The 14,498-nt window shown below is 43.1% G+C and overlaps 1 protein-coding gene across 1 annotated transcript in view; it reads right to left on the bottom strand.

Annotated features, from left to right (window-relative positions):
- Window positions 1-14,498, bottom strand: part of FHOD3 (formin homology 2 domain containing 3) — a 270,953-nt gene that overhangs the window by 96,967 nt on the left and 159,488 nt on the right. The window contains 1 exon segment of the mRNA XM_033169563.1: window positions 1,105-1,199. Within this exon segment, the coding sequence (XP_033025454.1) occupies window positions 1,105-1,199 (95 nt within the window).

Below are 14,498 nucleotides of genomic sequence, written 5' to 3'. Positions count from 1 at the left end.
CCTGGAAAAGACCCTGATGCTGGGAAAGATGGAGGGCACAAGGAGAAGGGGACGACAGAGGATGAGATGGTTGGACAGTGTTCTCGAAGCTACCCACATGAGTTTGGCCAAACTGCGAGAGGCAGTGGAAGACAGGAGTGCCTGGTATGCTCTGGTTCATGGGGTCACGAAGAGTTGGACACGACTAAACGACTAAACAAAAAATTGAGTGTTTGTGAAGTTTTTTAATGCCTCCTTAACTACAGCAAGAGCCATCCTTTTGTTCACCAAAGGGATTTGTATGTTTGGCACTGGGGCGGCGTGTGTAGTTTGTTTATTTATTTCGCCATACCTCCCAAGAAAACCAAAAATGGGAACCCCTTCCTCCCCCCCACACCTAAAGCCCATACATTCTAAAAACCCTTTAATACATTATCTCAACCAGCGATTTAAAGGTTGCCAAGAACAGTGCTTTTTGGCCACGAACAGCCTGGACAAACAGGAATGTTTTTAAATTCCTCCCAAAAGCCAATAATGAGGGAGATAGGAGGGCATTTCGCAAACAGGGAACTGCCACTAAGAAGGCCCCATCATGGGCCATTGCCAACTGGGCAGCCCCCAAGGTTGGCACCACCACCAAGGTCTCGCCTGCCAATCATAGGGTCTGAGATGGCTGATACTGAGGAAGGCACTCTTATAGGTACTTGGGTCCCATTCACGGCTTCATATGCTAGTGCTAACATTTGCCCCAGGAACTTCACCGGTAGCGAAGGCAGCACTTTCAAGACCAGCAACACATAGTCCCATTGGGCTGCCATTCTGCAGTAGGAAGCTAACTTCACATACACTGCCCCATGGATTATTTTCACTAGCTGGAAAAAAGAGAGGAAGGTGCCACTATAAATGGAAGTAAGTAGCATTGCCTTTGCACACCACGTACTCCTCTGCTTGTGGCAAGTATCAAACTAGTGGAATTTTTCAGTCATTGGCATGTTCTCTCTCTCTCTCTCTCTCTCTCTCTCTCTGTGTGTGTGTGTGTGTCACAGCTGTCTACACACACACACACACACACACACACACACTGTAAAATCTTTAAAACTGTTCAATAGATGGGACTCTTCTTACCTTTGACCCAATCAGAGTGTACAGCCACTGGATTGTTTCATTATGATTGATTACTCCATTCATCCCATCTACGTATAGCATAATTTGTCCCAGTGCTAAGGAAATAAAGAAGATAAGGAAAGTTAGCAAAATTCAGTTGAGTGAGAAAAGGCACAAAACTTCTTTCTGCTTCCAAATTACAGTAGGTCACCATCCTGGATAACCTCAACTAACTCTTCCAGAGGGCACATGGATGCAAATGCAATTGAAATGCAACCTCAGCTGATGTGCTGAATGGATGCATGTGAAGGGGGGGGGCTTGTATGTGTGGTCTAAACCACTGAGCCTCTTGGGCTTGCTAATCGGAAGGGTGGCGGTTCGAATCTGTGCAACGGAGTGAGCTTCCGTTGCTCTGTCCCAGCTCCTGCCAACCTAGCAGTTTGAAAGCACACCAGTGCAAGTAGATAAATAGGTACCACTGCGGCGGAAAGGTAAATGGTATTTCCATGTGCCCTGGCACTCGTCACAGTGTCCCATTGTGCCAGAAGCAGTTTAGTCATGCTGGCCACATGACTCAGAAAGCTGTCTGCAGACAAACGCCGGCTCCCTCAGCCTGAAGGTGAGATGAGCACCACAACCCATAGTCAAGTTTGGACTTAACTGTCCAGGGGTCTTTTACCTTTTTGTATATGTGTGTGTGTGTGTGAGAGAGAGAGACAGAGAGTGAGTGTGGCCCTCTGTGGGCCCATGCTTTCCTGGGGAAGGGAGCCCAGGCGACAGCAAATGTCCTCCTCCCATGTACCCTTCTGCGCCACCACTAGATGAAAGACTAAATATTTGCCAGGCTGCCGTTTATCAGCCTCCAAAAATTTCCTGGGGTCTCACCGAAACCTCCTTAGGAAGTTGATGTCAAAAGTGTTTGTTGTGAGAGAGGTAATCCTATCCCCTTTCTCCACAGCATGCATAATTTTATAAACCTTGATTATGTCACCTCATGCTCACTTTTTCTCTCAACTACCCCCTTCCCAAAAAATCTTGCAACTTCTCATCACAGGGGAGTTGTCCATCCCCTTGATCATTTTGACTGCCCTTTTCTGAGCATTTCCCACTGCCACAATGTATTTCTTTGAGGGAAGGAGGCCAGAGTTGTATACAGTACTCCAAGCACATTTGCATCACAGAGTGGGATATCGGCAATTTTCTCTTTCCTAATTAGCCCTTTTTCACAGGTTATGCACACTAGTTCAGCATCTTCAGACTATATGTCATGACTCCAAGGTCTCATTCCTGAACAGTTACCACCAGTTCAGACCCCACGGGATGTGAACTTTAGCTTTTCTTTGGTCCCAGTGTGCATAACTTTATGCTCAATTACATTGAATTCCATTTGCCATTTTATATCCCTTTCACTTAGTTGGAGCTCACTGCAAGCTGTGGATGGAGGTAAAATTGGTGATAACAAAGTACTGTATATTCTGGCGTATAAGACTCCTTTTTAATCCAGGAAAATCTTCTCAAAAGTCGGAGGTCGTCTTATACGCCGGGTGGAGAACCTGCGGTCGAGTATATATCAAACTCTGTATTTGGGGGTCGTCTTATATGCTGGAAAATACGGTAATACAGTGGTACCTTGGTTTGCAAACAGTCTGGTTTGCATACGTTTTGGATTACAAACACGTCAAACCTGGAAGTGCATGTCCCGGTTTGTAAACTTTTTTTGGATTACAACCCATTTTGGGGGGGATTGCGAACAAATTTCTTTTGGAGGCCCCATTGGCGAAAGCGCGCCTTGGGTTACAACCTGTTCTGGTTTACAAACGGACCTCTGGAACAGATTATGGTTGTAAAGTAATCCAAGGTACCACTGTATGGCCGTTGAGAAATGGCAGTTGCTTTTACAGCTGTTTCCATGCTACCACAAACTAGAACACCATTGTCATGTTCCTTGGTGTGTGTGTGTTTTCAGGCCTCTTTTGAGAGCCCATGTAGACCACGCTCACACAATCAACAGCAACACGCAACCAGTCATTGCCTTGTTTGTCACTTTCCAGCCAATGGCTGTAACTCCGTCTTAAGAGGTTACATCCCAATTCAGTGTGAGATCTACACACAAAGGCAGGCCTGCAGATCTGTTTTAAGGATCAAAGAGCCCCTCACATTACAGAATGCTGTGCTTCTAGACCCATCGGCTTGCCGCCTTTCCAGAAAGTGGGATGTATATATGCATCCTAACTGGGACCACTGGTGGATTCTCCAAGAATGCTACATATAGCTTTGATGTGCATCTGATACAGGTAATCCCTATCAGCACTGGACAGTGTGGAGTATGGGGGTGACCATTCTCATTCGCTCATGGAAGCCAGTGTGTGGTTTGCTCGTGGCTTTCTCTTGATTGTGACCTAAATGTCAGTGAACGATAAAGAGAATTTAATGCACATCGCCATCCACTGACTATTAACATTACATCAAAGGGATCCAGAGTTGTTTTTCTTTATTATTATTATTATTATTATTATTATTATTATTATTATTATTATTATTATTAGATAATTCAGAACAACTGCTATCCAGCTGCAATTAGAGAAGGGCTTAATGAATATTATTTTTGTTTCTCTTCAGTACAAAGAAAATTGCCCTTTGATCAGAATCAGATAAGGTCACCAAGCTGCTTCTTTGTAGTGGAATTTCTTGGATCAGAGGGAAAGGATTTCCTTTGCATCTGAAGAAAATGTGAAACAAATTTTATGCCCCACACATATTTTTCAGATTAATAAAGAACATAAATCAACGACTTCTAAAAGTCAGTCTTTAAAGCATCGCATGCACATTACAGCAACAAAGACTGGCTAAGTATCTAGGTAAATTCTGGACTGCATTACTCCCCAGCTTTCAGGTTGTCGCTCAGTATGGTCATAAAGAAGCCAAGCCCTTTAATAAGCCCCATGCAAAGAAACCACAACAATGTTCAAAAGAAATTCCTGGCTGTTTTCATCTGCTACTGAAGAATCTTATCAGAAGCTTCTTCCAAGACTATGGAATTCGATCGTATCTGCTATAGCTTCAGGTTAGCATTGTGGATTTTGATGGGGAAATTGTGAACACACGAAGAGAAAAGTCTGTTGCTGTTTAAACAACTGGCAAAAGAACGATGTTTTACAGAATAATAATTTTAAAAATCTACAGGATGTCATCAAGCTGTTTTTTTCAGGCACACTGACCTACGGCATGTTTGTCAGTCGCATGCAGGAGCTTTATCAAATGTTAACATTATCAGTTGCTGGAGTTCCTTGGAATACAAGCATCAAGATTTATTTGTTAAGAAGCAACTCATTTCCTGGCTGCTCTGAGGCCTTAAATACAACAGGGCACAGCTAGCTGGAGGTGAGCAATATTTAGAGTAAGGATAAGGAACCTGTGGCTCTCCAGATATTGACTCCCATCAACTCTAGGCATCATGGCCAAATGTCAGGGGCAATGGGAGTATTGGAATCATAGAATTGTAGAGTTGGAAGGGACCCAGAGGGTCATGTAGTCCAACCCCCTGCAATGCAAAAAAAAGAGAGCCACTGATTCCGCACCCCCGCTCTAGAGCGAGCATCTCTGGAGGACTGTATTTCACATGTAGCTGATTCTTCAAAATTATAATCGTGGTAGTCAACTATCCCCAAACATTTAAATTTTAAGAGATTTAAACCAGCTCTACCGCACTGGCATTATAGTCTAAGACGAAGTTGCGGAAATCCTGATGTTATGGAATTTCAAAGACTCAAGCTAAGATTATTTCCTATTTTCCTCCAATAGTTTTGCCAAACTGCCTTTCTGCCACATACTGGGTGGGTGGGAATCACCCGTCTCTTTTTGACACTTCCAACATATTGCAGCATAGTTTATTTATGTCTCCTGGCTGGTATAATGTGCTTGTGAGCTAGTAACAGTTTTCTCTTAATTGCCATATTTAGGGGAAAACCTGTGCAATGCTTTCTGAAGACGTTTCCACATATCCACTGGGTTGCTTCCCCTTATACTATTGAGCCTATTTAACCATGCAGACTCTTACTTGCTCGGGCTCCAAGCTGAACTTCTGCTAATGTCTATATTTTATTTTTTCATTCTTTACATTTCAAATTAGGTTCACTCATATTTGTTCATATGATCAAAGATTGGATTTGAAAATAATGAAACTGTGGGGGATTCCTGCCTTGTAGTCTCCTCTTAATTTCTGAGTAAGAAATCATGAACCCCTTGATATACCAGATCTTGTATTCTAAAAAGTTTGTTGCTTTCCATATTTGAAATCTTATAGATGTCTCTCCTCTTTTATTTTATCCAAGATAGATTCCATAAGTGAAGGGGTAGGTTTAAATGATTTTTTTTAGAATCCAAACTATGAAAATAAGTTATATTTAACTGACTGTTGCAATCCCCCATAGTACGGTAACTCATATAAAGGCATCCTCAATACACTTTGTTCAAGCTTTGCTACATGCTATGCAATCTATTGTTGTTGTTCAGTCGTTCAGTTGTGTCCGACTCTTCGTGACCCCATGGACCAGAGCACGCCAGGCACGCCTATCTTTCACTGCCTCCCGCAGTTGGGCCAAACTCATGCTAGTCACTTTGAGAACACTATCCAACCATCTCGTCCTCTGTCGTCCCCTTCTCCTTGTGCCCTCCATCTTTCCCAACATCATGGTCTTTTCTAGGGAGTCTTCTCTTCTCATGAGGTGGCCAAAGTACTATAACCCAGTTTAAAACAGATTGCTATACAAAACAGAGCTAAGTATGGGACTTGGAGATCTCCTATCATCATATAAATTCTGGCTTTTAGCCTTGTTTATTTGTTATTCCAGATGCGCTTCAGTGCACATTGTTGTAACTATTGGATCAATATTTTGATTAGCAGATAATAAAGATTGTTTTTGGTGGTATTATCATTTTAACTGCTGAAATTCCTCCAGAAAAAGATACAATACAATGGGCAGTATTCAATGAAGAAAGTCTGCTAGTGGAAGGACTTTTGGCTGTGCAACGCAACTCCTTCCTCTCCCCACATGGTCCCACCACACCCCTAAAATATGTTCTGAGCATTTCCACACACACACACACACACGAGCACATATGGTGTTTGGAGGAATGTCATAAAATAATCACTGATTTTCCCTCGTGGGTTCTTTTCATTAAAAAAAAGTTTCTAAAATACATCAAGTGCCAATAGGATGTAACACTTTCTGATAAAAGCAGTCGTTTTCTCTCCTGTATTTTGTAGTGATAAACATGCTTCCCTTTCTCATTTCCTCTGAACCAGGAAAACCTGGGTCTCAATCCAAACCCAGCCTTGAGCATCACTGGGCGGCCAGTCACCTAGGCCACCCAACCTCAAAAAGAACTTTTCTCCGTGTCTCTCCCTGCTCAATTAACCATTGGATCATGTGACTATGACATTACTTGTCTCTGACAGAAATCTCAACAGCAGCTTGATATCGCAGAATAGAGTATTTTCTGTGGCATGGTGAAGCTTATATTTAAGTTTTGCTGTTTCATACAGGACTAAAGTTGATTGTGGACTTGGATACTATGGTCAATTCAGTTTTGATACTATTACAAGTTAATTTTTTAACCATAATGAGAAGGTGGTGGACTCTCCTTCATTTGAGGTTTTTAAGCGGAGGTTGCGTGGCCCTCTGTCATGGATGCTTCAGCTGAGATTCCTGCATTGCAAAGGATTAGACCAGATGACCCCCAGGGTCCCAACCATTCTGCTCATGCTTCCCTGAGCAATCTGGTGATTAGCATACAGCTCCAGGAAGCAGCACTGCTTGGGTGAGGGTGGGAGGGAACACAGCCTAGTGTCATAAATCTCCTGAGATGCAATTCAAGGATTTAACCTCCAAATGAACATTATAGTGCTAAGCCCCTTCTTAAGATAAGCAAAGCGTAATCCTGATTTGGAGGGAATGGAGAGAGGGACATGATGTGCCAAAACTTGAAACAGGAAGAAAATTATTTTCTTCACTGAGCTCCACACGTTGAAGCTGCTTTTGAGCTCATTTGGACTTTGTAAAGAAAGGAGCTGCAGGTGTGAGTTTTCTTTTATCAATCACTACTAATTATGTACAGAACATCAGCTTGGAATGCCGGTATCTGTTCAAAGCAACTATGCTTAAGTCTTCCCCCTCCGCTAACTTTTAAGGTGGTACTCAACTCAAAAAACACAGGGAAAATGCAAAATGTGTTTAGAAAGTGTGCTGCCCAAAATACTGTTAGCAGCGCAAGCAATTATGATGCAACCATACTTGGAATGCTGTGTACATTTCGGCCACCACACTTCAAAATAGATGTTGTAGAGCTGGAAAGGGTATACCACAATTGCCAGTGGCCAGCAGCAACTCCCCTATGAGGAAAGGTGAAAATGGTGGAGACCTTTTTTTACAGTCATTATCCACACCCATCAGCCAATCCCAAATTCCCACCACCCTTCTGAGTAATACCCCTCCTCACTCTCTCACTATATATCAGGCATGTCCAACAGGTAGATCGTGATCTACTGGTAGATCACTCGACGTCTGTGGTAGATCACTGGTAGATCACTGACTCCCCCCAAACAAACTGACCAACTGTGTTTCCCCTAAAAAAAGTTGAATATTTTACCTCCCTGAAAAAACTCAACAACTTTGACCCAACCCCCCCCCCCCAAATGGGCCTTGCTGCTTCCTTAAAAAAAAGTTCATCAACTTTGACCTGAACTCCAAAAAAGGGGGTAGATCACTGCCAGTTTTTAAATCTGTGAGTAGATCGCAGTCTTTCGGGAGTTGGCCACCCCTGCTATATATATAAGGGCCTGGTGACTTCTGTTTCAGTCTATCTGAAGAAGTGTGCATGCACACGAAAGCTCATACCAAGAACAAACTTAGTTGGTCTCTAAGGTGCTACTGGAAGGATTTTTTGATTTTATATTTTGTTTTGACCTTTTTTACAGTTAGTTTAGAAAAACAAAGTGGGGACAGGACAGGTTTTTAAAGTAGCATACAATCCTCTGGCGTGGATCAAGTAAAAAGAGATTCTCTCACTTTCGTTAAACTAGAACCCAGATTCACCTAATGAAGCTAAATAGCCATTAGCTTACATGACTATAAAGGGCGGGGGGGGGGTTAGACAAATATATAGAGATTAAGGCTGTCAATGGCTATAAGCCATGATGATTAAATGATTAAATGGTACCTCTGGGATCCAGGGGGAGCATGGCAGAGAACAACAGCAGGAGATGGCTATTGTTTTTGTGTCCTGCCAGTGGGTTACCCAAAGGCATCTCTGGCTGGCCACGGTGGAAAAATGGATGCTGAATTAGATGACTAGATAAGGGGTAGCTAATATTGTAGAAGACAGGAAAAAAGGACTGAATGTGGTATTGACAACCAAACAGATTTCACTGGGGATGAACGTAAAGTTCTGCATTTAGGCAGGAAAAATCAGATGCACACAGGATTCGTGGCACATGGCTTGAAAGGATCACATGTGGAAAAGGTAACGGAATCATAGATTGTGGAGTTGGAATGCAGACACCACAACTAGATCGTGGCCATCCAAGCCCTGCTTAAAAGCCTCCAAAGAAGGAGGGTCCACCACCTTCCGAGGAAGTCCATTCCACCGTCGAATGGCTCTTACTATCAGAAAGTTGTTCCTAATGTTTAGTGGAAATCTCCTTTCTTGTAACTTGAATCAATTGTTTTCAGTCCTATCTGGGGGCTTTGGTAGACGACAAGCCAAATGCGAGTCTGCTAAAAAGGCTAATGCAACTCTTAATATGTAGACCTGGTCCAAATATTTTACATTTTAAAATGTAATGCCTTCAAAGGCCTGTGAAGTAACGCACAGGGCAGGCAAAATCACAAACGACTTTGATTGCTTTCTGTGCCTTTAATAGTTGTGTACAGGAGAATTACAGTACTTTCTTCCTCTCTTTACTAAAGACAAGCGGGCATCAGTACTTTCTTCTATACATCTAATCAACTAAACTAAGTGAACAAATTCCTCCTTCACCTCTGGTCATCTTTGTTGTCACTACTGATTTTCACATTATTATTATTATTATTTTAAAAATGATTCACACCCACTACACATCACCAGTCCCCATTTAAGAAAGGCCCTTTAAAGAATGTGCATCAAAGAATACAGAATGCAGCAGTGCAGAACCAAATGGTTGATTCAAGGGTGAGTGACACATTCCATTTAATCGAACAAAAGCTAAGGAAAAGTGAAACTGTCATCGAGGATCCAGGGAGCTCTCATTAAAAAGAAAGGACAATTAACGTGCTTTGTTGTTTGCAGTAGTTACCTTTATCGCCGAAACAGATGGAATGAAAGTATGTTTGAAAGTGACATGCCTGATACTCAGACCTTCTGTTTTAGTTGTTCAACAACATGCCTTTGTTCCTCTCTGGCAATGGCAATGGCTCCGCCCTGATCCGGGAGTAACAGCGGTGTCACCCAGGAACGCACGTTCTTTCAAAGCCAGGTTTAGGTTGGCTGATTAGCATTCTATTTACCAGCTCCATCTGGTACGCAGGATGAGACCCTACCTGCCTGCAGACGGTCTCGCCAGAGTGGTGCATGCTCTAGTTATCTCCCGCTTGGACTACGGCAATGCGCTCTACATGGGGCTACGTTTGAAGGTGACCCAGAAACTACAACTAATCCAGAATGCGGCAGCTACACTGGTGACTGGGAGCGGCCGAGGCCATATAACAACGGTCTTGAAAGACCAACATTGGCTCCCAGTACGTTTCCGAGCACATTTCAAAGTGTTGGTGCTGATCTTTAAAGCCCTAAATGGCCTCAGTCCTGTATACCTGAAGAAACATCTCCACCCCCACCATTCTTCCCGGACACTGAGATCCAGCACCGAGGGTCTTCTGGCAGTTCCCTCACTGCGACAAGTGAAGTTACAGGGAACCAGGCAGAGGGCCTTCTTGGTAGTGGCGTCTTCCCTGTGGAACGCCCTTAACTACAGTATGTGATCTCTGTGATGTCACATATATGAGATCTTAGTCTGGGCAGATCAATATTTTGGAAAGTACTAGAGCTTACAAGAGCCAGGAAACCACACACTCTGGCTAGTCTCAAGAGTGGGGCCAAAGCCCTTTCTTCACTCCCTTGGAAAGGTAAAGGGACCTCTGACCATTAGGTCCAGTTGTGTCCGACTCTGGGGTTGTGGCGCTCATCTCGCTTTACTGGCCGAGGGAGCTGGCGTACAGCTTCTGGGTCATGTGGCCAGCATGATTAAGCCGCTTCTGGCGAACCAGAGCAGTGCAACGGAGATGCTGTTTACCTTCCCGCTAGAGCGGTACCTATTTATCTACTTGCACTTTGATGTGCTTTCTTACTGCTAGGTGGGCAGGAGCTGGGATCAAGCAATGGGAGCTCACCCCATTTTGGGGATTCGAACCGCCGACCTTCTGATCAGCAAGCCCTAGGAACTGTGGTTTAACTCACAGCGCCACCCGCGTCCCTCACTCCCTTGTAGACTGAGGCAAATAACAGATAAGCATTTGCATTGTGGTGAAGAAGACCGGTTTGGCTGGTGACCAGAGGACCAGTAAAAGAACGTCAGTTAGATGCAAATATCCTGTGTTCCTTCTTCATGGTCTCTGTTCAGAGCTCAAAACTTTCCCTCTTCTTCAAGTCTCCAGTGCGGGTAGAAAGGTAAAGGAACCCTAGACGATTAAGTCCAGTCAAAGGTGACTATGGGGTGGGGCGCTCATCTCGATTCCAGGCTGAGGGAGCCAGTGTTTGTCTGCAGACAGCTTTCCGGGTCATGTGGCCAGCATGACTAAACCACTTCTGGCACAATGGGACAGCGTGACAGAAACCAGAGCGCACGGAAGCACCATTTACTGTCCCACTGCACCATTTACTGTCCCACTGCAGCGGTACCTATTTATCTACTTGCACTGGTGTGCTTTTGAAAGTGAACTGCTAGGTTGGCAGGAGCTGGGACAGAGCAACGAGAGCTCACCCTGTTGCGCGGACTGGAACTGCCGACCTTTTGATCAGCAAGCCCAAGAGGCTCAGAGGTTTAGACCACTGTGCCACCTGCCTTCCCTAAATTTCCAGTATGTGTATGGGCTGCCTCCATCCTGCAAGTAGTAAGGTTTTTGGAGGCTGAGGTTGATGGGAAGGTGTGCATCTGAAGTGCTCTCAACTGGCTTCCACCTGGCGGATGAACTCTGGTTAAGGGCAGCAAGGAAAGGTCTGGGGGAAATTGCTCTCAAGAAAGGAGAGGATAGGGTATGGTATGGGAATGTGATAATCCTGCAATCCACTCGCAATCCCTTAATCAGGCTGACTTCAGGTCTGAGTGAAACATTGTTCAGATGACAAAGCTAATTATCAAATGGCTGCTGGCAGCAAGTCAATGGAGGTGGCGTATCAGATGACTTGTGAGCACCAAAGCAAGTGAAACACAAACCTAAATGTTATAACTATGTTTTTCTGCATAGTAAGTCTTATAAATAGAATATTTTAAGGCAAATAATAAAAATCATTTCCAGGAATGCAATTTCTAATGCCTGCATTACATCTTTATGCAATCTCCCAGAGAAGTATAGAATACACTTTTGCTCAGTGATATATTGCAGTAGTCAACTTCACAGAAAATTTAAGAATGCTCTGGTTATTAATGCTTCTTATCCTTGATTAAAATGGAGCAGAAACTAAGAGTATGTTTAATATAAAATGCAGTTCGTGCTATTATTATTGTCAGGGAAAAGTTGTGATTTATTATTAAAAACAACAACAAAGCCTAGAATCAACATGCTTCCTCTGAAAAATTTCAGAGGTAAATCTCATTCCATCTTTGCATGCCAAGCCGCATTAGAACAGCTTTACAGGATCAGATCAAAGTTGGTTTATACCAGAAGGCAGCCAGAAGCCTCTTGAAGCTCATAAAAACAGCAGGACAGTTTGACCTCAGTATCTGAAGAATACACTGCTATGGTACATGGACGTTCCATTTTGCTATAACTTACATATTTTTGATTTTTTTACCATGCCTTTCAGTTAAAAAAACACAACAACAACTGGCATGGCTCTTGTGACATACCGGTAATTGCATTTCCTATGTGATCCCTGATAAGTAGAAAGCTTGGTGCAGAAAATGGCACTTGGGGGAGCAGGAGGGGAGAAACCAAGAGCAGCAAACCATTATAAGCAGCAGTGGGAAATGTGCTCTTTGGGGTGGGGTGGGGGCTCACCCACAAAGCCCACCTTTCATTTAAAAAACTCAAGAATTGGGAAAAAATGCTACTGTTCTATATTGCGATATCAAAAATGTGAAAATACCTAAGAGGAAAAGAAAACGTTTTGAACAACTATCATAATGAAATGCAAAAATGCACATACACAAATTATGTGACCCCATTTGGGGTTTCTGTGCCTGACAATTTTAGGCAAATGGGGAAAAAGTCAGCTCTTTGGGAGAGGTTTTATACAGGAAGGTCTCATTTCCTCAAATAGTGCAAAAGTGAAAGTCTGAAGATCAGAATGTTAGCAAGCTGACAATGGTGGAACATGTCCAAGGGCCATGCCCTTCCTTCCATTCCAGGAAGTTTGTTTTCCAGTATATTGGACACCCAAGTAAATGAACAAGCTCAATGGTATTTTAGCTATACATAACTCTGAAGTCTAGTAGCAGTGGGGATGTGCTGATATAGTATTATTAAATATTAAAAAGTTATAAGCAATCATTTATTAACATTTCCTGTGTTTTATTTTGTGGCATGTTTAATGAGCGTAAGTATAGAATTATAGAGTTGGAAGGAACCCTTTTTGATTCAGGAATCCCAGAGTAGTGAATCTCTCTGATTTAACCCTGACACACAAAGAGAAAGACCATCTTCTACCCCAGATAAATAGTTCTACTGTTAAACTGGTCTTACTGTTAATAGGTCCCTTTTAATGTTCCCTGGAAACCTACACTCCTTCTATGCAAAACCCATCAAGCATGTTATGTTCTCCTTTCTATGGTAAAATACAGAGTTCCTTCAACATTTCCTTATAAGATGTCTGGAAAAGGCATTCCCCTTCTTCTCCAGTGCGCTTCAGCGACATATTGATGCTTTTGAATTATGGTGCTGGAGGAGACTCTTGAGAGTCCCATGGACTGCAAAAAGATCAAACCTATCCATTCTTAAGGAAAGCAGCCCTGAGTGCTCACTGGAAGGACAGATCCTGAAGCTGAGGCTCCAATACTTTGGTCACCTCATGAGAAGAAGCTGAATAACTGTGGCTCCCCTAAAAAGAAGCTCAACATCTTACCTCCTCCCTGTAAAAACTCAACAACTTTGACATGACCCCCCCCATGGGCCTTCCTCCTTCCTAAAAAAAAAAAAAGCTCAAAATTTTACCTCCTCCCTGAAAAAACTCAACAACTTTGACCTGAACCTCCAAAAGGGGGTAGATCACTGCCAGTTTTTAACTCTGTGAGTAGATCGCAGTCTCTTGGGAGTTGGCCACCCCTGGTGTAGCTTACCAAGGATCATGGAGGACATTCGTCATAGAGATGATGTCTCCCAAGTGGCTATGTCACTGAAAGCAAGCATACCCATCATTTTGCTTTCAGTTTAAAACAGTATGATGCACAGGAACAGCTGTATTGCCTTGGCAAGAGAGAAGTTCCCTGTCTTAGTATACAGTGGTATCTCTAGTTATGAACTTAATTTGTTCTGAAGGTCCATTCTTAAGCTGAAAACGTTCTTATCCTGAGGCACGTGTTCGCTAATGGGGCCTCCTGCTGCATGCGTGCCAGAGGCGCACGATTTCCATTCGCATCCTGGGGCAAAGTTTGCAACCAGGAGCAGCTACTTACGGGTTAGTAGAGCTCGTAACCTGAAGCGTTCGTAACCAGAAGCATTTGTAAACAGAGGTACCACTGTATGGCAATTTATTGCAGGGCAAGAGAGGAAGCATCACAGGTGCATATCTGAATGCAAATGCTGTCTATCTAGATTCAGTTAGTTTGAGTACATGCACATCCAATTGTGAACCACCATTTGTATTCTGCCGCAACCAGTCATGCCTAACTATTTACATCTAGATCTGCTTTGGATCTAGGCAGCACTGGCCTGGTGTCAACTCAAAACTGGACACACCCTTTTGAGTTTCACCTAAACTACCAGCACATTAACAACACATAGATCTGATGGCACTGTGCATTCCTTAAGATAAGACATTTGGGGATTTCTTTGCCAAATGTCAATGAGAAAAACCAATTGTGGCTATCTTTAATTATAGCCAAAAGAAAGGAAATTACCAGTGAACTACAGTATCCAACATTATCTAAGACTTACTGTGCTTTTGGTGATAGATTGCTTGGCGTGTTTTTTAAAAAAGAAATCAAGTGAGGGGATGACTTTAAATCA

This window comes from Lacerta agilis, chromosome 14 (genome assembly GCF_009819535.1).
Source record: "Lacerta agilis isolate rLacAgi1 chromosome 14, rLacAgi1.pri, whole genome shotgun sequence".
Lineage (NCBI taxonomy): Eukaryota > Metazoa > Chordata > Lepidosauria > Squamata > Lacertidae > Lacerta > Lacerta agilis.
The sequence above is the reverse complement of the archived record's forward strand: the minus strand, read 5'-3'. Positions and strand labels throughout refer to the sequence as shown.